Source organism: Heterostelium album (assembly GCF_000004825.1).
Source record: "Heterostelium album PN500 unplaced genomic scaffold PPL_contig16, whole genome shotgun sequence".
Taxonomy (NCBI): domain Eukaryota; phylum Evosea; class Eumycetozoa; order Acytosteliales; family Acytosteliaceae; genus Heterostelium; species Heterostelium album.
The window spans coordinates 199,085-221,128 of NW_008805093.1; the positions used below are offsets into that span (position 1 = coordinate 199,085).

The following is a 22,044-nucleotide window of genomic DNA, read 5'->3' on the forward strand; positions in this document are numbered from 1 at the left end:
TACAACAAATAAATATTACTAATCACAGAATGTGTCTCATCTCATGACTCTGAAAAAAAAAAAAAACTATCAAATAAAAAAAATAAAATAAACTAAGCTCAACAGATTCATATTCAAACCTTTTGCATCAACATCTACAAATATAGTGGTATAATTAAATGTCAATTAGAACAAATATAAAAAATAAATAAATTCTTTTTTTTAAAAAAAAAAAAAAAAGAAATAAATTGTAATTTTTGTTTTGTTTTTTTTTTTTTTTTTTTTTAAACGATTATGTATTACTTATTAATAATAGAGATATTATATTATAAAAAGTAAATATATAGATAGATTATATTATCAAAATTGATTTATATAATGGAAGATACATATCATCAACAGTATCAATACCAACAACAACACCATAGTAATCATCATCACCAAAACAATAACAATAGTGGTAATAGCAATCATAGTAGTGGAAATAACAGTAACAGCGGTACCGCTAATAACTATAGAACTATAACATGTTGTGGTAATAGTAATTCAAATACTGGTTGGGGTGCAAGAAGTGTAGATCTCTATGAGAGAATCGAACAGATCGGTGAAGGTACTTTTGGGTATGTACATACTGAATGCAATATTACTATAAATATACGATCAAGTAATTAACTAAAAACAATAACATTAAATAGTCAAGTGTATAAAGCAAAGAATAAGTTAACAGATGAAGTAGTTGCATTAAAGAAGGTTTTAATGGAAAATGAAAGTGAAGGTGTATGTAATTTATCAATATATATATATATATATAAATAACACTATAGTTATTGTTATTATTTGTTATTAATAAGATATTTGATTATTGTTTTTATTTTTTGTCTTTATATATATATATAGTTCCCAATTACAGCAATAAGAGAGATAAAGATATTAAAAGAATTAGATCATAAGAATGTTGTTAAATTAAAAGAGATTGTAACTTCAAAGGCATCGCCTGCCAACAATGGAAAGGGTAGTGTTTATATGGTGTTTGAATTCATGGATCATGATTTGAACGGTTTGATGGACAGTCCTGTTTTCAAGTTCTTCCAACCAGATCAAGTTAAATGCTACCTAAAGCAACTATTAGAGGGTTTAGATTATTGTCATAGAAACAATGTATTACATAGAGATAATAAAGGTAACTAATCTATCAAACTATTATTTAATAGTGCATATCTTATGTTGAACTTATAAACAATAACTAATAATCAACATTCCAACAATCAAACACAATATGATATCGATGAGATATTCAAAAATCGATCACAATTTAATTTGGAAAGACTATGTGTAGATGGATCGAAACTAGAATCTCTTGACAAACTGAAGATCAAGGAGTTGCAGCTAGATTTTGATAATAGAGAATCGATTATCAGAGATATTCCATTTGGTGTGGAAACTGTAAATTTTGGATACGATACATATAAAGTAGATAAAACAATTCCAAATGGGTTTCCATCGTCAGTGAAGAAGTTTATATTTAACTCGGATAAGTCAATTAGTGCACTGGGTTTCAAAATTCCAAACACTGTCGAAGAAGTCGTGATAAAACTATATTGTCGAGATCAATTCTCAACTAGATGGATTCCAGACTCTGTAAAATCACTGACTGTTTCCTCTGGAGTGCTTCGAGATGTTTTTAACTTACCAAAATCAATAACCAACTTGTGTTTAACAAGAAATGAAAATATAGTTGAACTCCAAGTTCGAAAGATTTATGATAATCATTATCTCATTTTCGGTCAATCAAGAATCAATTTCAATGCTGCAATTGTATCTCGTATTCGATCAGTATTTATTTACGATTAATACTATTTTTAAATAAATAAAAAATACATTAAAACATTCATTCAAAAATTAAAATATTCTTTAGATTATAGTACCTGCCTGTTGTTGATAGTTTAACGTAGATAAACCATTCAATGCAATTAATAAAGAAATTTTTTTCTATTACTATAATTGTTAATTATTTATCATTACATTTTAAATAAATGTCTTCTTATTATGTTATTATCTAATTCATTTAAAAACACACATAATAATGATAGAATCAGTTCAACAATATGAACAATAACTTCATTTTCTTAACCATTAAATGATGATAGGTAGTTAAAAGTAATACATTTTAAGATTAAATAATTTATTATGATCCAGTCAAAGCTATGAGTTTAGTATAACCATTATAAACAAGTGAAGATTATAATATAATATACTTAGTACTAGAATAATTGTCGATCCTCATCATAGTTGAAACTATGATGAAGAAAGATTTAATTAAAAAGACAAAATCTAACCTAAAGATTCAAGTTTAGAATTAATTTTTAATACAATATTTCTTCATCATAGTTTCAGAAAGATTTAATTAAAAAATTTGTCGATAAAAAAAAAAAAAAAACTTCTAATATTAATGTTTTTATTTATATAACTATAATTTATATATCTGATAATCCTATAACAAACAGATTGCTATTTATGGAGTGTTCAAAGCATAATTGTTATTATCATACAGTATGTTATCAATGCACAACATTATTGTGCACATCCTGTTTGACAATACATAATAGTCTATATAAAGAACATCTTGATCATTGTGATCATATAAGCAAAATAAAATCAAATCTTAATAATCATCTGTGTCTTGATAATAGTAATATTAGTAATGAAATAAATGATATATTTATCAATAAAAGAATAAAATCTATTTGGTCAGTGTTAAAAGATTCATCACTACACATTCAATCATTAACATCAAAAGAATCAGAGATATCACAACACATTTCAGAATTACATGAATATTTAAGAGTTATAGAACATAAATTAAAGAAATCGATCAATGATGATATTGACACACACAATCAACAAGTTAATCAATTACTAAATGAATTAAAATATTTAGTCGATATAAATAATAGTAATAATATCATCATTAACAACAAAGAATATAATGTTAATAATAATAATAATAGTAGTAGTAGTAATAATGAATTTGAAGAAATCAAACCAGATATTACAGATGACTATTCATTATCTACAATAATCAAATCAATCAATGAGAATTCAACTTTGATATCATTCATTGAAAATAATAGAGTTGTATTTGATCAACAAAAACAACAACAAGATCATATCTCTATAATAGTTAATCAATATTATAATAATAATTCAGATTCATGGTTATTGGATAGCATCTATAAATACTCAAAACAATTCAACCCACAACGTCAATTACAAATCGTTCAACCATTCAATATCTATACGATAAAGTTTGATATTCAACCATTCAGATCGATGATCCACAAGTCGATCAGTGTAACAAAACCCAACCAAACTAAAAATACAATCTTCTCTCTACATAGAAACGGTGCAACTCTGATTCATTTCGTAGATGATGATTACTTTCATACGGAAGAGGTAGAGTTTCCCGAAGGTCATATACTCGACCTTCGAAATACAACCATGTCTACGGCATTGGTAGGCGAGGACATCTATATATTTAGTGGTTTCAATGCCGGCAGTAGCAAGCTTATCAAATACAATATCAAAGCGAAATCGTTTAGCGTTGTGGAAGACGTCAAGAATTTAACTCGTTACTATGGTGTCTCGCTGTGTTATGACGGTGACGATCATATATATCTGGTTGGCGGAAACAGAGATTCCAGACCCGACCCAACAATAGAATCGTTCAACGTGCACACTAAGCGACTGAAAATCAAAGAGCCTTCTTTCAAAAACTATTCAAACAAGGTGATCTCAGTGTATCATCGTCGCGACGGATGGATCTACACGGTGCCATCCGACGTTCCTCTGGTGATAGCATTCAATCCCATCTCAATGGAATCTGTAGAGTATCGTTTCAACGATCTGGAGTGTGCATACAGTGGTTGTACTGACGATGACGGTAACATCTATGTTCTCAACCACCGAAAGTACTTTATCCGATTCAACATGGACACCAAACAATTCCAACGACTTGAAAGTATTGAATTCTATATTAACTACTTATCGATGGTCTATCGTAAGGTTTCACCCTCCAAGAATTTCATCTACTTGCTCACTGGCAGTCGTGAGAATCTTCGATACTCTGTCGAACAAAACAAATGGGAACCATTCTTTGAGAACGATGAAATCGATCGTAAAAGATTTGGAAGTATCATCATTTAATAATAAAAAAATAATATTTTAAATAAATCCTACTAAAACAAACGAGTGTTACAACATGCTGTATTGATTGATGATTGGATTTCTTTTTAATATTATTATTTAAAGATAGATATTTCTTTCTGTCATTGAACTAATGTAAACACTATTCTATCTATATTATAAATAAAATTAATAATCATTGATAACAATAAATGTGATGATCAAAGAAGTTAAAAAGAGCGTAAATTTAGAAAAAAAAAACAAACAGCGATATCACTAGACTCATAACTAATAACATATCAGCAACGCGTCCAATTACATCATATAAAAGTAGAATTAGCAGCTATATAATAGAGGAGTACCAATCAACTGTCATCTAAGCTACAGACACCAACAATACAATAGAACAAGCAATGGTATCAAGATTATCATAACAGTGCAACGGAGCAGGCAAACCATTTAATAAACAACCAATATCAAGTAGATATATGTACAATTAGAAAATAATGATACTAATATATTGTTAATCATATTCTTATAGAACAACTAATAGAAGAGATTCCTCTTAGTATCGGTTCGATTGAAATTGGCACAAATGGTTCCGATTCAGAAGAAATGTATCGAATGATAACTCGATCCAATGTAACTGAACTAGTGAAATTCTTTGTCATTCTCACCATTTTCGATTAACCATTACTGTCTAGCAATCTTCCGCCACATTTGGAATGTCTACATTTACAATACTCCAAATTTAGTCAACCATTTAAAAGAGATGATCTTCCAAGTACCCTGGAGATATTGATATTGGGTGAGAGTTTCAAATTTCCTATTGAACCGTGTGTATTACCATCGTCTCTTAAGGTTCTTGAATACTATGGTGGTAAACATACTCTAAAAGCTGGATCATTACCTCTAAATCTTGAAGAATTCCAATATCATGGTGATAGTTTACTACCTTTCGAAGATGATGGAGTATTACCTTTGACACTTGCCATATTGAAAGCACCATTATCATGTCTTCCATCAATCAAATCACTTCCAAATCTTAAATCTTTGATACTAAGTTATCATTCACAGGATCCAATAATCGATCTAAGCTATCTGCCGTGTTCACCAGTTTTTCGATTTTCCTTACGTGCCAGGACGATTAATATCATCTATGCCACCATCAATCAAACATCTCGATCTTACACAATTTTCATATGATATCGATGAGATATTCAAAGATCGATCACAATACCAAATAGAGTATCTAATGGTAGATGAATTAAAAATGGAATTCCATTTACATCGACGGACTTAAAACACTGATATTCAAATTCGATATATGTATGGATATAGTGGATATTATGTTTGCAAGATTATCCAGAGAGCATAGAAACGCTTAGAATTTACACTGGAAGAGATATGGAACATCTCACTAATAATAATATTTATTTATTATATAATTGTTTTAAATATCCAGAATTCATACTTTTTATTTTATAGATGTAGATGAAATGCTTAAATACCTCTAAGGAAAAAATAAATAATTATTGAAATTGAAATAAATTCAATATAGAAGATGATTAGAATTTATTTAAGATCTTGAGTTTCAATTAAAAAGTACTGTATCCGAGTGACCATATGTATTTTCCAGTTACATCAGATACAACTAATTCTGGCATTGATGGAAGAAGTATTATCGATCTACCGGTTTGAGTTGATCGATCATTTGGAACTCCACTTGAATCAATCATTGTCTTGGCATTGGACGAGCAAGTGGTTGTTGTATCATAGATCAATTGATAAATTCCAGTGGATGACCAAGCATGGTTACATATTTGAAGATTTGCGGGTGATTCTTGAAGTATCTGGTTTGTGAACAGATTCTTAATATAATATTTGTTTTGATTGATTTGGAAACTTAGGAATCTATTTTGATATAAAGTGTTTGTATTTGGTTGAAGTGCAAAGTTTCCAAAAGCTTTGGAGTTTCCAAAATATCCATATGTCAGAGATCCTGTTGCTGAACGCAATGCAATTGCCCAATCTGTTGCTTGGTCACTTCCTGGTGCTGGAATTTGGAGATATCGAGATGATTGAATGCTTGGTGTGTTCCAATCTCCAAACATATGACAAGAATATGATCCTGTTATAGAGTTGACGAAACAAAAAGTATTGGTATCACCATTGTAATGAACGTACATTCTGAGATCTTCTTTTAATAAAGTCGAATATTCATATTTCCAGAGAGGAGTTGATACAGCATTTGGATTTTGTCCATATAAATATGCACCAAAGGAATCACCAGAAGGTGTTTTCTTGACAATCAAATAATCTCTTCCATTGGTGATAAATTGATTGACTCCAAGATAATTATTTGTGTCAAGATTGTCAATGAACGAACCTGGAATCAATCCAATCTTCATTGATGTTGGATATCCTAATTTCGACCAAACCATCTTGTTTTTAGCGTTTTGGACAACCAATCCGTATGGTAAACCATAAATGCTATCAAGAAGATTGAGATATTGACCTTCAAGACCATTACACATAATTGCTGTGAATGTTCCAGATTTACCAACCAAAACAACATTTCCATCAAATGATTGGATTGTGATTGAATATGGTCCTGATGTTGAAGTTGTTACTCCCAACGAAAATACTTCAGAACCTCCAGATTTAAGTGATAAATATCCATTTCCTTGAGAGTTGATTGTGAGTGATGTAGTTGATGTCTTGAGTGTTTTACCTTCAGGAAGTGTTGTTGGACATTTCAATCCAAGTGAATCTAAACATGCACCTGGGAACAATGGAATTGATTTCGAACTTTCAACTAAAACTGAACTTGGCTATATTGAGAAAATAATTAATAATACTGCTTTAAAATAGAAATTATATGAATTTTAAAATTTTAGAAACAACTTACATATTTCCAAATTTGATTTTGATTTGATGAATCACAAGTTTTGAATTCAACAATATTTGAGACAGTATTGAGTTGAAGACATAATGAAGAAATATATTCTTGAATTATGTATTGTCCATTTGTTAATTGATTGAGAATATTAAAATTGTTTTGTGGAATCGATGTTGTTCCAATCAATGTTGTTGTTTGACTGTTCATATACATCATTGTTTTTGGATTGTAAAGATGTGGTCCAAATGAATCATATTTCAAATACCAAAATTGTTGAAGATTCGATTGATCACATGTTGAAAGTGTTACTGATGATCCAGATGTTGTTGGTGCTGTTAAACAACTTTGTGATCCAACATTTTGAATCATCTTATATTCAAGATCTTGATATGAAAGGAATGATGGTGTTGAATCACTTGTTGTATACCAAGCAATACCTTCTTTTGTCCAGCCTAACATATTTGGAACGGTTGAATATCCATAAACTAAACCTGATCCAAATGCTTGAATTTGAGTTCTAGAATATCTGTAAACTGGCTTGGCAGAAGGTGTGGCATCAATTGCATCATATACTTGGAATGCAATACCATCTTTCACCCAACCACTTGAAGTGAATGAACTATCGGTTGTATAATAGAATCTATTACCATTTGATTGTGTGAATTTGAATCGATAAACAATTTCTCTCTCGGTATCAGAAGCTGTAGTAGGATCTATAATTACAGACCATGGAACTTGGAATGCTTTGAATGAATATCCTCCAAATGACCATCCAATGTTTGATGATAAAGTACTTGGAACAAAATTAATTGTTCCAGTCGAAGCACCATTATTTCCGGTTGAACTCTTATCATTGAAATTATTATCAAATGGCCAATATCCAACCAAATTTGGTTCATTTCCAACAATATTTTTGTACATTGTGTTTGATATTTGTGTTTGAGAGATTGCAACATTCCAAATAGTGATATCTTCGATTGATCCAACAAAATGTGGCTCATTGGGTTGATTGGTGTAATAATTGGCACCAATCAATAATGTATTTGTTGATTTGGCACTCAAATTTGAACCAGATGTTGTTGTTGTGAGTTTAACAGCATCCAACCAAATTTCCAATGAACCAGATCTTCGAATAGCAGCAACATGATGCCAATTTCCATCAAGTATTTGTGTTGTTGATGATATTGTTTTATACGATCCGAAACCATTGTCAATTATGAAAATAATTAAACCATTTTCATTGATGACAATTCTCCATCCACCATTATCAAAGCTGCTTCCAGGCTCAGGTTTATTTGACATGATTGTTCCTGGTACTGTTGTTTGGACAAGAGATGTTGCTGAGAAATCATTTGTTCCAAAATCATATACTCCTTTATTTGGAATATTGATTTGACTTGTTGGTCCAATAAATGCTGCTAAATCGGTGGATACTTTTCCTGGAGAACTATTCAATTAAATTAAAATTGTTAATTAAATATACTATAAATTTTGGTCTTTAATCATAAATAAAATATATATTTTTTACATACTTGTAAAGATATCTGGATTCACCATTTGATTCTTGATAATAATATTGAGAAACTGCTACTGGTCCCGATGATGACACTGGGAAACGGAAATCAACATCATCATAAGCAATTGCTAGACCACTTAAATATGAAAATGCTTCCAAATCATATCCTGGTTCAACAATATCAACAACACATTGTCCTGGGAATGATGAATCAAATGTTTGAGCTTTAGAGTTGGTAGTTACTTTTCCTAGAGTGTCTTTGGTCGAATCGAAATAAGTGAATGTGATGGCATGAGTATGAATTGGATCAGTTGAGATAGAGACTGAAACAATTGGAACTTTTCTTAAAACTAATGTTGGGTCTGGTGAAATATTTGATCCTGATGAACGTCCAATCAACTTTGTTGATCCATCATTGTATTCAATGTTGAGTCCAACAAGACTGAGACCAGTGTGGAAGTATGGAGTTATTTTTGACATCATTCTTGTGGTCGATACTTGAGATGCAACTGTTTCTGGTCGATTTAATTTCTTACAAACATTGTATGTGCAATCTGGAATATTGAAAACACCAGCAAGATTTGATAAAAGAATATGTGAAACTGGACCAATAGAACCACCAGTTGGATATAACTTGACGTCAAAGTATTTCCAATTGTATGAAAACAATGTTACTGACATATAGAAATGATTGAGTTCATCTGAAATCTTATTCCATTGATCTACTGGCTGAAGTGTTGAAACAGTGTATGGTAATGATTGAATACGAGTATTGATAACTGAATTTGCATAACTAGCATAACTAGTAATCTTTGATTTCATCAAAGTATCATATTTAGCTTTAACAGATTGACTCCATCCCAATTGATTTCCATAATTTACACCATCACGAATGAATGTTAAATAGAGATTGGCAAATTGAGCAAACAATGGCAAGAGTGTGGCTTGGAATTGTTCTGTTTTGAAAAGTTGCTCTTGACGAATCACTTGAGTAACACACGAAATGTAAACAGAACTTAGGTACTCTGGTGTGGAATCTGGATCGGACATTGCAGCAAAGTAATATTCATCCATCAATTGAGAGAATCCGAGTAATTCTGATTGAACCAAAGAATATGTTGCAGTATCAATACTCTTATCGATGGCAGCTTGAGCATAGACCAAGATACTGTTCCATACGGCCTGTGGATCCGATGCTTGATTTGGGAACAAAGAATTGACGATGGCACCTGCCAAAGGTGGTGGAAAACCTGGAAGTAATTCAGGCGCTGCAATAGTAACCGCGGCTACAATCGCATTCCTAATAGTAGTAAAGGTACCAGGCATCTTAACAGGAGCCGCTGCTCCTGAGCGGTGATTAAGAACTATCAGTGTCAAAACAAATAAAATTAATAATAAATTTGAATGTTTCATTATTTATAAGAATTTTTAACTATGATATCTGAATAGAGACCATTATTTATAGAAACATATTGATAATGAGGGATTAGCCTCATTCAAATGAGGGAACTTATAATTAATAGAAAGATATTAACTCTTTGCAGTTTAATCTTTGGTATTTTTAAAAAATAAAAAATAATCAGAATTAGTTGGGAATAACAAAGAGAATCAATTGTTATGCGGTCGACTGATGATTTGTGAATGCATATGTTGTGAATCAAAAAAATATCTTCAAAGTTTGTTGTTTCTATTCAATCAATTTGAAATAACTAAAATATTGGAGGATTATAGTTATTTCAAATTGATTGAAATTTTTATTTTTTTCCAAAAAGTGGGTTATAAAATTGGAAAAAAAAATAAAAATTTTGTGTTTGGAAAAAAAATTGGGGTTAATATTGTCGGAGTATGTTTGATTTTTTAAAAAAGTTTTAGGTTACATGAAAAATGATTCCAAACTAATATAAATCATTTAAATATTTTGTGGGTCAATATTGATGGACACACCCTCAGACCCGATTAGTCTTGATTTTAAGTAAGTAATTTTCAATCGGTTTTTTTTTTATAAATGACTCTATTTAAATTCCATAACTTTTTGTCACTAAACATACTCCTTTTATGCCCATTAATCAATTGAAAAACTTCTAGCGCATCAGACGATCTTTGTTGATATCAGATTGGTCGATAATACAAGCTTTGAAATATGTTAATCTTCTCTCTCTCCCCACCAACGAGCTTCCAATATGCTGGATAGAATATAATGTTAACATACATAAAATGATATACTAATAAAAAACAAGACATACCACTTTAATTGTTTCCCATTTTCATCACCCTATTCCTCTATTCGTTACATTCTTTTAATTTAGCCTCATTCTTGTCATCAACAGCATGAAGTGAATCGGGGTTGTATTTACTGTTATTTGATCAGTGTGTTATTTCTTCTCTGAACTCTAATCATGGTTCACATTGTTATAAGCCAAGAGTGTATCTATATTGCAATAGTATAAAATGAAATATAAAAAGTTTTTACAATTATTATTGATCCATTGTGACGATAGGTAAGTGATGACGATGAAGCACTAAATTTTAAGATAGAAAGGAATAATCAATATCTTAAGATGACGACTAAGTAATTATAATTTAATTTATAGCTGGTGGATTGTAATGTAACTGGAACTACTCATTGAGTGTAACCATTAGGAGTAAAGATTGAACTTTGTCTCGATATTCAACATCCATACCTTTTCTACTGTTTTTATTTTTTTGTTTGTTCAACAAAACATTTTTTTATTTTATTATTTTTTTTAATATTATAAAAACTTTACAACAAATAAATATTACTAATCACAGAATGTGTCTCATCTCATGACTCTGAAAAAAAAAAAAAAAAAAAATCCAATAAAAAAAATAAAATAAACTAAGCTCAACAGATTCTTATATTCAAACCTTTTGCATCAACATCTACAAATATAGTAGTTGTATTAAAAATTTCAATTAGAACAAATATAAAAAATAAATAAATTCTTTTTTTTAAAAAAAAAAAAATAAATAAATAAATTGTAATTTTTGTTTTTTTTTTTTTTTTTTTTAAACGATAATATATTACTTATTAATAATAGAGATATTATATTATAAAAAGTAAATATATAGTTATCAAAATTGATTTATATAATGGAAGATACATATCATCAACAGTATCAATACCAACAACAACAACACCATAGTAATCATCATCATCAAAACAATAACAATAACAATAGTGGTAATAGCAATCATAGTAGTGGAAATAACAGTAACAGCGGTACCGCTAATAACTATCGAACTATAACATGTTGTGGTAATAGTAATTCAAATACTGGTTGGGGTGCAAGAAGTGTAGATCTCTATGAGAGAATCGAACAGATCGGTGAAGGTACTTTTGGGTATGTACATACTGACTGCAATATTACTATAATAAATACTTGATCAAGTAATTAACTAAAAACAATAACATTAAATAGTCAAGTATATAAAGCAAAGAATAAGTTAACAGATGAAGTAGTTGCATTAAAGAAGGTTTTAATGGAAAATGAAAGTGAAGGTGTATGTAATTTATCAATATATATATATATAATAAATAACACTATAGTTATTGTTATTATTTGTTATTAATAAGATATTTGATTATTGTTTTTATTTTCTGTCTTTATATATATATATAGTTCCCAATTACAGCAATAAGAGAGATAAAGATATTAAAAGAATTAGATCATAAGAATGTTGTTAAATTAAAAGAGATTGTAACTTCAAAGGCATCGCCTGCCAACAATGGAAAGGGTAGTGTTTATATGGTGTTTGAATTCATGGATCATGATTTGAACGGTTTGATGGACAGTCCTGTTTTCAAGTTCTTCCAACCAGATCAAGTTAAATGCTACCTAAAGCAACTATTAGAGGGTTTAGATTATTGTCATAGAAACAATGTATTACATAGAGATATTAAAGGTAACTAATCTATCAAACTATTATTTAATAGTGCATATCTTATGTTGAACTTATAAACAATATATAACTAATAATCAACATATTATTATAATTTATACATATAATAATACAGGATCAAATTTATTGTTAAACAATAATGGTATATTAAAGTTAGCAGATTTCGGTCTAGCAAGACCCAATAACAACTCTGATCCAAACAAACAATTGACAACGCGTGTTATCACTCTTTGGTATAGACCACCAGAGTTACTACTCGGTGCTTTTCACTATGGTCCTGAGATTGATTTGTGGTCTGTTGGGTATGTAGTTGATATAGATTATCGAAAAAATAACAACAATCTAACATTATACTTATATATATATATTATATATCTATTTAGTTGTATAATGGCAGAATTATTAGCAAGAAAAACATTATTCCCAGGAAGAAGTCCAATCGATCAGTTGGATAAGATCTTCCAATTGTGTGGTACTCCCACCGACGAAAACTGGCCTGGTGTCAAAGATTTGGAATGGTGGAAAGTATTGAAACCAAAGAAGGATCAAAAAAGAATATTAAGAGAAGAATTAACAAAGAATTAGTATGTTGAATCGAATGCATTGTACACTACATATCGGTTTTATCTAATGTTTATACTAACTTGATCAATTTAAATCACTATAGTGATAGTACTGTGTTTACACCGGATGCTTTAGATTTATTGGATCGATTGCTATGTTTGGATCCAAAGAAGAGAATATCGGCATCGGATGCATTGGATAGTCCATATTTCTGGACGGCACCATTGCCTTGCGATCCTGTGTCTCTACCAAAGTATCCATCTTGTCATGAATTTAAAACTAAAAAGAAGAGACAACAACAGCAACAGCAACAGCAGCAGCAGCAACAACAACAACAGCAACAACAACAAAACGATCCAAACAAGAAACCGAGAAACGAAAACTATCATCCACCTCAAAACAACTATTCACAGCAGCAAGGAGCCAACCCACAGAACAGACAACCCAACTCGAATATACCATATAATGCAGGTGGTGCACCACCTGGTAGTGGTCAAAGAGGAGGAGGTAATCAACCACGGCAGTCATATCCACCACCTCAGCAACAACCAGGAGCTAACCCACCACCATATAAATCACATGTACAACCACCACCTCCATATCACAGCAGCAACTCAAAGAACCAACCTGATCAAAGAAGATAAAAAAAAAATAATAAATATAGAAAATATGATAAAATGATAAATTCACTTGAAAAACAGGAAAGAATCTATGAATATGATATGCACAGGTATTTTTTTTAACTTTAGTATTATCATTTTTAATTATTAATATCTATAAGCTTTGGCAAAGATAGGAATTTTATAGATAAATAAAGTAAAATTGTACAAAGTTGTATTTATTTAAAAAATTAAAAAATTTTCATAAATTTGATTTAGATCACTTTTATTCTAGTTAATAAGTTAACAACAGCGTCATACTCAATGAACAATAACGATAATAGATTAGTTAATTTATCGCATTTGATATTATCAAAGATTATTAATTATATAGATGATAATGTAGATAGGATAGTGTTTACATTAGTTTGTAAAAGATGGTTCAATGAAAGACATAAATATCTATCTTTTAAAACTGATCATATTATTAATATCAATAAATGCAATGTTAATCAAGATAGTATGTGCTTGAAGTCTTATAAATCAATATACATCGATTCATTCAAACATAAAAACAATTATTATCTTCACGTTATCAGAGGAGATACAATAGATTATAAAATGACACCAGGTAAGTAATAAATATGTTAATCAAAGAATAAATTAGGTTAACACTATTTAAATATTATACTATTAATATTATATTAGAACAACTCATAGAAATAAATGAGATTCCTCCAAAGTTCAGTGCAATTGCGATTGATATTGATTCTTCTGATGCTACTTGCTATGAAATGTATCGATTAATTTCTCGATCCCAAGTCACCACTTTAGAGAGATGTCGCACATTAAGATATAGATTACCAGAGAATCTTACAAATATATCATTCATATCCTTTAATGAACCGTTGTTACCTGGTTATCTTCCACAGCATTTGAAATCTCTAGAGTTTGCTCATGGATTCAATCAACCAATCAAAAAAGGTGATCTTCCCAATACACTGGAGATATTGAATCTCGGTGATGATTTCAAACAAGCAATCGAACCAGGTGTATTACCATCATCATTGAAAGTTCTCAAATACTATGGTGGTCATATTCTAAAAGTTGGATCATTACCTCCAAATCTTGAAGAATTCTATTTTCTTGGAAATACAGTACCAATTGATGATGGAGTATTACCTTTGACACTTTGTGAAGTAAAAGCACCATTATCATGGCTTCCATCAATCAAATCACTTTCAAATATTAAATCATTAATACTATATCAGTGTGATATAGATTCAACAATCGATCTAAGTTACCTTCCATGTTCATTAACAAAACTGGCAATTAGTCAAAGAAGAAGAAAACGATTAATATCAACGATGCCACCTTCAATCAAACATCTCGATCTTACACATTTATCATATAATATCGATGAGATATTCAAAGATCGATCACAATATCATTTCGAATATCTTAAGTTAGATGGATACAAACCAGATTCACTCGATAATTTGAAAATCGATGATTTGGAACTTGATTTAAGTAATCCTTTCAAATATAAAGTTGAATCTATTATAGATATTCCAGAAGGTATTGAAATACTTCAAATTCGCAATGGTGGCGATCTCTATTTAGATTTTGAAGTAATTCCATCGACAGTCAAAAGATTAATTCTCGACTACAGTTCAACTTTTAAATTCAACTCTAATGAGACACTTCCAAGTGGATTACAAGAATTGGCGGTTGATTTAGATGATTGGAATGAAGATTTAACACTATTTCCAAGTGATGTTCTACCACCATCACTTCAATCGCTGACAATTCCAGCAATGTTACTTCCACAACCTCGAATACCCAACAACCTTATTCTCATTCCAGAGCTGTCTAATGGTGGTGATGAACATGTCTGGTTACGAAGGCTGGACGATCATCATTATCTCTTCTTCAGCGAAGAACCATTCTATACATCTGCGATTGTTCATGAATCAAATATTCCAAATATATTTGCATATTATGAATCAACTCTCTATCGATATTTCCCTAGGTGGATAAAAGTTGAAATAGATGAATAAAATCGAGAGATATTTATTTAAAATAGGCAAATAGGTTTGATGAAATATTATATTTTCTTTCTTAGGAATTTCTGTGTAAATTTGATTAAAAAAAAAATAAAACCATCAGACAGATTGGGAAGAAGACGATGAATATAAATAAAATTAAGCTAGAATTAAATAAAAATATATTTATTTCATTAAATAGGATTTAAACCATATATCTTATAACAGTCAAGAATATTAGTATCATTAAGATTACTTTATGAATTATTATTTGTCTATTCAAGAGTAATTGATTAATCAGTACCAATTATTTCATGATCGTTTATTTCTTGTCGTTTTTCAATTGCTTTGTGTAGTGATTGCATAATTGAGTTTATAAGTGATGCCTGATTGATCTTTCCATCTTTTGTCAGTGTATTCTTCCAATTCTCAAGTTCTGAATACATATTGTCAATGTGAGTGCCCATTTCACGATTCTTTTTCTTCTGGAAGGCGGTTGGTGGTCTTCCAATACCAGGAGTATAAGATGATGCCCAGAAATGTCTAAGTAATTCATTGGTCTTTCTAAATGAAGACAACAGATCCTGTTTAAACTGATTCTGATTCAATTGATATTCACCTTGAGTCTTATCATTTCTACTCGATGAAATCGAAGCAATCTCATCTAAAACTCCATTATTTGTTTTGGTTGTCTAAATTTAACATATATTAAAAATAAATAAAGTAGTTATAATTAGAACTTTATTATCTTGATAATCTTAATTCTCTTTTTAAACTTACATTTTTAAAATCACATTTCCAATTTGTGAATTCATCTTGAAAGAAACCAATGAATATCTGTTTATCTTCTTCTCTTTGAATGTTTTGTGAATGACCTTCAAAGTATCTCTTTTGATCTTGAATCTTTAGTTTTGGAAAGTCAAGTGGTACTTGATCTTCGAGATCGGTCATCACAGCATGTTCTTGTAACACTCTTTTGTTTGATTTCAATATCTTTTCAATTTGTTCAGTACTATATCTATCTTTATCTTTTGCACTAACTGTATCTGTTGCACTATTATTTAAGAAAATAAAATACATTTTTGATTAGATAAATAAACAAACTCTAATCTGTCCTACAGCATACTTTATAAAATCTTTTGAACCTAAAACCAATGAACTGTGTCGATTAAACTTTCTGAGTAATGGTAATGCATTCTTTAGTTTCTCTGGGTTCAAATTCGCATCTAAAAGTACACCATATCCACTCGATAGGTTATCTTCATCACCTTCTGATGATAGATCAACCAATGGATTGATATCCATCAATTTCTTCTTTAATAACTTTATCTCTTTATATTTTAATGTGTTAATGTTAGTTTAAAATAATGATTAAAATGATAAAACAATATAGTTTAAAACAACTGATACTTACCACTATCATCATTCGTATCATATCTTGAGAATAGATCATCTGTAGGTGGTGGATTATGTATGTTTCTATCACGATAAAAGTATTTAGAATGTACATATTTCTTCCAAAACTCTTGTTCTGATAGTTTGCCTGGTACGTTATCTTTGTAGGCACGTTCGACCGATGGGTGTTGAATGAATATCTGATTGATGATCGATGGTGTCAATCTATAACGAACTGCATTGATTGATTCAGAGGTTGGTCTGACGTCACTCAAGATGATACTAGGCATACCGACGTGTTGTCGATCGGGTCGCATTCCATCGTTTTTCAACATCATCTTTCGTGACTCCCAAAAGTCGTTCTCGCTGATGATACCTGCACCCACCAGTGAATCGAATAATTGCTTCAACTCCATATTCGACGAAAGTAGCTGAACACGTTGTTTAACTTCCTCTTCGGTGACCGTACCATTGCGGAATGTCTTGGGTGTCGCTGGCTTCGGTGGTGCTACCGGTACTTGTGGCTTGGCGACAGGCTTGGCAACGGCAGATGCTGATTTGGCAACCGGTGAATTCGGTGATACTGGAGGTGGTTTTACTACTTGACCGATACGCTCTTTGAACTTGTTTAGATCTTGACGTGCATTCGACATATGACTGAATTCAAAGAGAAAGTCTTGTGTTGCATTCGAATCCTTTTCATCTTTTACACTTAGACGTAGCAATGCTTTTGCACTTGTAGAAGTAGATACAAATTGAGCTAAAATAATAATAATAATGAATAATAAGAATCAGAAACAAGTTTGTATAGAATATAAATAGATAGTAGATATAAAACCAATCAAGTTAAATAAATAGCAAACAAACAACAAACAAACAAACAAACAAATAATATAACAGATTTATTTACATTACTTTTTATTTCTGAAAAATGAAAATGTAATGAAGGTTCAATCTTTCCTGATTGTACCCAAACCAATCTCATGTTGGTGCAATAGAGAGTGCCTGCTTCCTTTGCAAACTTTGTTTCCGCTCTCAATTGAACTATTTCACCAGGTTCTTTTTTAAATTTATCCATTTTTTATTTAATTTATTTATATATATACATATATTATTTGATTATATAATAGATCAAACAATTCTTATTTAAATAAAATCTACAAACAAATAAATTTATATTAATTTAAATATTTAAAATTTCATATAAAATTTTGTTCAAAAATGAATTTTTTTTTGCAAGAAACGAGCAGGCAAATTTCCAACGATCGTGACTGGGTGTTACTTTTTTTTTTCTTTTTTTACTTGGTGATGGATGTCCTTTTCAAAAGTGTAAGTGTATCTCGACTTCTTCAACTGTATTTGGTATTGCGAAACGAAGACGATCGATTGTTTCATTAAATTGGAATATGAACTTCTTCAATGATGATGGAAATTCCGAAATATTGCCTTTTTCTTATGCTTTTCCTACCAAAATTTAAAGGCTCCACACAAAATGGAATATCTCGCATAAAAAATTAATATGTTTGAAATTCCAATCAGTTCTTTGATCTTTAGATTGTCGAAGTCGGTACCCTTCTTGTTTGTTTGCATTTACACTTAGTGTCTCTAAATGATATTGTGATCGATCTTTGAATATCTCATCGATATCATATTCAGCAAGGTGAATTGAAAATCGTATTTCTTTCAAAGTGACACATATTCTATCTATGTTATCCTCAAGATAATTAACTATCTTTAATAACAATAAATGTGATAGATTAACAATCATTGAATGATAAGAAAAAGTCTATAAATAAATATAAATAAAAGTTTACTTATTTGTATAAGTTAAAAAACTAAACTGAACAAATTTTACGAAGTTCAGTTATTAAAATTTTTGGAAACAATAGAGAAGAGATCTCTTTATTCTCTTGAAAAAAAGTTTCATTGTTCTAAAAAAAGAGATTGTTTAAAGATGGAGAATAACAATAAGAATAATGACAACAAATTAAATAATAATCTAGTTAGCAATTACGATAATAGATTTTTTAATCTATCACACCTATTGTTATCAAAGATTATTAGTTTTATAGATGATAACATAGATAGAATAGTGTTTACATTAGTTTGTAAAAGATGGTTCAATGAAAGAGATAAATATCTATCTTTTAATACTGATCATATTAAAAAAATAATAAACGATAAACATAAAAATAATATGTTTTTAAAGTCATATAAATCAATGTACATAGATTCAATCAATAGAAAGAATAATTATCATCTTTCAATTGTAAAAGATGATCTTGGGATTACAGAATACTATGTTATCAAATATAGTATGTATAATATGTTTTTTTTATTATTATTAAATAACTTACATTATCTATTATAAACAATCGACTATATTACAGAAAAAATTCTTCAAAAAAATGAGATTCCTCCTAATATCAACTCGATTTCAATTGACTTTAATGTCAAAAATTTGGAAGAAATCTACCAATTGATATCTAGATCCAAAGTTACCACGATGCAGTATTGCAAAACATTGAGATATAGATTACCAGAGAATATTACATCTCTATCATTCTCATCAAGTTTTAATGAACCATTAGAAGCTAGCCAGCTTCCACCGCACTTGAAATGTCTTAAATTACATTTAACCTATTTGGAACATGGAATTAGACCAGGTGTTCTCCCAATCACACTTGAGAGTTTGTATCTCTCTGGATCATTAGTACATCCACTTGAACCCGGTGTATTACCATCATCTTTGAAATATCTCTCATTCGAAAGCGATCATATTCTAAAAGTTGGATCATTACCTCCGAACCTGGAAGAATTCACATTTGGTCGAATAGATAGCAGTAGAAAACCATCAAGAGTTGACGATGGGGTATTACCTTTGACACTTAGGAAACTGACAGCACCTGTATCATGGCTTCCATCAATCAAATCACTTTCAAATCTTAAATCATTAACACTACAAGATGCTGACAAAGATAAAATCGATTTAAGTTATCTGCCATGCTCACTCACAGAACTGAACATTCTTTCAGGAGGACAATTAATATCAACTATGCCACCAACAATCAGATATTTGGATTTAATCGATACACCATTTGATACCGATGAGATATTCATAGATCGATCACAATATCATTTCGAGTATTTATCAGTAAACGAAAGCAAAGTTGAATCACTACAAGGTCTGAATATCAAGCATTTAAATATTTCTTTGGGTACACAGCGAAATCTATCTCAAATTCCAACATCTGTTCAGAAATTAACAATTAATTCATTAAGTAAGAATTCTTTCTTGATACTCAAACCCTACCAATAACACTTCAAGAGTTAGAGATAGATGATTATTACAAGAATGATAGAGATATTATACTTAACAGTAATGATTTTCCATCATCACTTCAATCATTGAAAATACCGTCATTGGTACTTCCCCAACCTCGAATACCTAACAATCTTCTTTTAACTCCGTTACAATCATATTTTAAAAAAATATGGTTACGTAGACTTGGCAATCATCATTATCTCTTCTTCAATGAAGAACAAAATTTTTTATCTGCCATTGTTCATGAATCAGATATTTCTAATATATTTCATTTTTGTAAATCAACTCATTCTCTACCATCATACAATAAAACAGAATAAAAAACCTTTAAGTGAAATTAATATAGGAATAGCTATTGATGATTAATAGTTTATTGTTCATCTTCAATCATGTTGTCAATGAATTCTGACAAAAGACTTGATACAATTGCAGCAATGAATTTGTCATTATATTGCCCAAAAATGAGATAATGGTAGCCATAAATCTTTCGAACTTGTAGATCCACTCTATTTTTGATTCTAGCAAAACAAATATTGGTCACTGATGGAAGTCTATCAAAAAGAAAAGCATACTCTATCATTGAAGAAGGAACAGTCATTGATTTCACAGAGTTTGGAATCAATTCACTCGTGAATGGATATCCATTATCAACGTATAATATCTCTTGTATCACTACTTCTTCGATAGTGTTTGGAATTTGGAAATCAAGTGAACTGATTGTAGAACAGTTTTGAAAAATAATCTTCCTCAATGATGATGGAAATTCATTTTGCTTTGTTCTGATTTTAATTTGTTGATTTGTTCCAAAATTTAAAGTCTCCACACCACATGGAATATCTCTTAAAGTCCCCTGTCTAACATTGACTGGAAATCGCAATATCAATTCTTTGATCTTTAGATTGTCGAGTGATTCTTGTTTGAATGCATCGACACTTAATTCCTCGAAATGATATTGCGATCGATCTTTGAATATCTCATCGATATCATATGATAAGCCTGTAAGATTGAGATGTTTGATTGAAGGTGATACAGTTGACGTGAGACGACATGTAGCATTGATATCTAAACTGGTGAGAGAAGCTGGCAGATTTGACAAGTCTAATGTGATATTTGTAGTAACATGAAAGAATGATAATGCTGTGAGATTGGGAAGTGGTTTGATGAATGGAATCCATGATAAAGCTGCGCCTTTCAAAGTGCAAAGTGATTTTGGTAATACTCCATTTGATATCTCGCTAAAACCGTGGTGAATTAGAACTCTAAGATTTGGAGGGAGTGATCCAACTTGAAGTGTATGAGAATAATCATATCCCAATTCTAAATATGTTAAAGATGATGGTAATACATTCGGTTCGAGTGCTTGATTGAAGTACTCGCTAAATGATAGTTTCTCCAATGTATTTGGAAGAACACCTGATCTGATAGGTTGATTAAAAATGCAATCCCATGAGAATTTTAATTTCTTTAGATTCGGTGGAAGATAACCTGCCAACAATGCATCATCGAACTCTGCTCCAAATGTTATTGATGTTAAATTCACTGGCAATGCACTTGGTAAACTTGATATTCCCTTTAGTTTAACTACATTTGAATTCAATATCATTCGATAGATATTC

General features: G+C 30.3%; 8 protein-coding genes across 8 annotated transcripts; 4 read left to right on the forward strand and 4 right to left on the reverse strand.

Annotated features, from left to right (window-relative positions):
* Window positions 1-357: 357 nt before the first annotated feature.
* PPL_06551 (uncharacterized protein) lies at window positions 358-5,464 on the forward strand (the record flags this gene model as incomplete). Its single annotated transcript, XM_020577405.1, has 9 exons — window positions 358-599; window positions 675-756; window positions 877-1,159; window positions 1,385-1,812; window positions 1,902-1,927; window positions 2,712-4,168; window positions 4,703-4,778; window positions 4,917-5,224; window positions 5,259-5,464. 9 exons carry the CDS (start codon window positions 358-360, stop codon window positions 5,462-5,464), a joined length of 3,108 nt encoding a protein of 1,035 aa, XP_020432732.1.
* Window positions 5,465-5,638: 174 nt separating this feature from the next.
* On the reverse strand, window positions 5,639-10,820 carry PPL_06552 (uncharacterized protein; the record flags this gene model as incomplete). Its single annotated transcript, XM_020577406.1, has 5 exons — window positions 5,639-5,674; window positions 5,805-6,995; window positions 7,073-8,510; window positions 8,596-9,879; window positions 10,789-10,820. The coding sequence occupies 5 exons, from the start codon at window positions 10,818-10,820 to the stop codon at window positions 5,639-5,641; spliced, it is 3,981 nt and encodes a 1,326-aa protein (XP_020432733.1).
* Window positions 10,821-11,690: 870 nt separating this feature from the next.
* Window positions 11,691-13,708, forward strand: cdk9-2 (CDC2/CDK family serine/threonine-protein kinase; the record flags this gene model as incomplete). The annotated part of the gene is made up of 6 exons (XM_020577407.1): window positions 11,691-11,941; window positions 12,020-12,101; window positions 12,221-12,503; window positions 12,616-12,802; window positions 12,884-13,084; window positions 13,168-13,708. The coding sequence occupies 6 exons, from the start codon at window positions 11,691-11,693 to the stop codon at window positions 13,706-13,708; spliced, it is 1,545 nt and encodes a 514-aa protein (XP_020432734.1).
* Window positions 13,709-13,781: 73 nt separating this feature from the next.
* On the forward strand, window positions 13,782-15,723 carry PPL_06554 (uncharacterized protein; the record flags this gene model as incomplete). The annotated part of the gene is made up of 3 exons (XM_020577408.1): window positions 13,782-13,794; window positions 13,959-14,294; window positions 14,372-15,723. 3 exons carry the CDS (start codon window positions 13,782-13,784, stop codon window positions 15,721-15,723), a joined length of 1,701 nt encoding a protein of 566 aa, XP_020432735.1.
* A 278-nt stretch (window positions 15,724-16,001) lies between these two features.
* gtf2h1 (general transcription factor IIH subunit 1) lies at window positions 16,002-18,181 on the reverse strand (the record flags this gene model as incomplete). The annotated part of the gene is made up of 5 exons (XM_020577409.1): window positions 16,002-16,400; window positions 16,489-16,762; window positions 16,835-17,039; window positions 17,123-17,863; window positions 18,019-18,181. The coding sequence occupies 5 exons, from the start codon at window positions 18,179-18,181 to the stop codon at window positions 16,002-16,004; spliced, it is 1,782 nt and encodes a 593-aa protein (XP_020432736.1).
* A 396-nt stretch (window positions 18,182-18,577) lies between these two features.
* Window positions 18,578-18,871, reverse strand: PPL_06556 (uncharacterized protein; the record flags this gene model as incomplete). Its single annotated transcript, XM_020577410.1, has 1 exon — window positions 18,578-18,871. The coding sequence occupies one exon, from the start codon at window positions 18,869-18,871 to the stop codon at window positions 18,578-18,580; it is 294 nt and encodes a 97-aa protein (XP_020432737.1).
* A 429-nt stretch (window positions 18,872-19,300) lies between these two features.
* On the forward strand, window positions 19,301-20,748 carry PPL_06557 (uncharacterized protein; the record flags this gene model as incomplete). Its single annotated transcript, XM_020577411.1, has 3 exons — window positions 19,301-19,422; window positions 19,639-20,288; window positions 20,390-20,748. The coding sequence occupies 3 exons, from the start codon at window positions 19,301-19,303 to the stop codon at window positions 20,746-20,748; spliced, it is 1,131 nt and encodes a 376-aa protein (XP_020432738.1).
* Window positions 20,749-20,798: 50 nt separating this feature from the next.
* PPL_06558 (FNIP repeat-containing protein) lies at window positions 20,799-22,031 on the reverse strand (the record flags this gene model as incomplete). The annotated part of the gene is made up of 1 exon (XM_020577412.1): window positions 20,799-22,031. The coding sequence occupies one exon, from the start codon at window positions 22,029-22,031 to the stop codon at window positions 20,799-20,801; it is 1,233 nt and encodes a 410-aa protein (XP_020432739.1).
* Window positions 22,032-22,044: the final 13 nt, after the last annotated feature.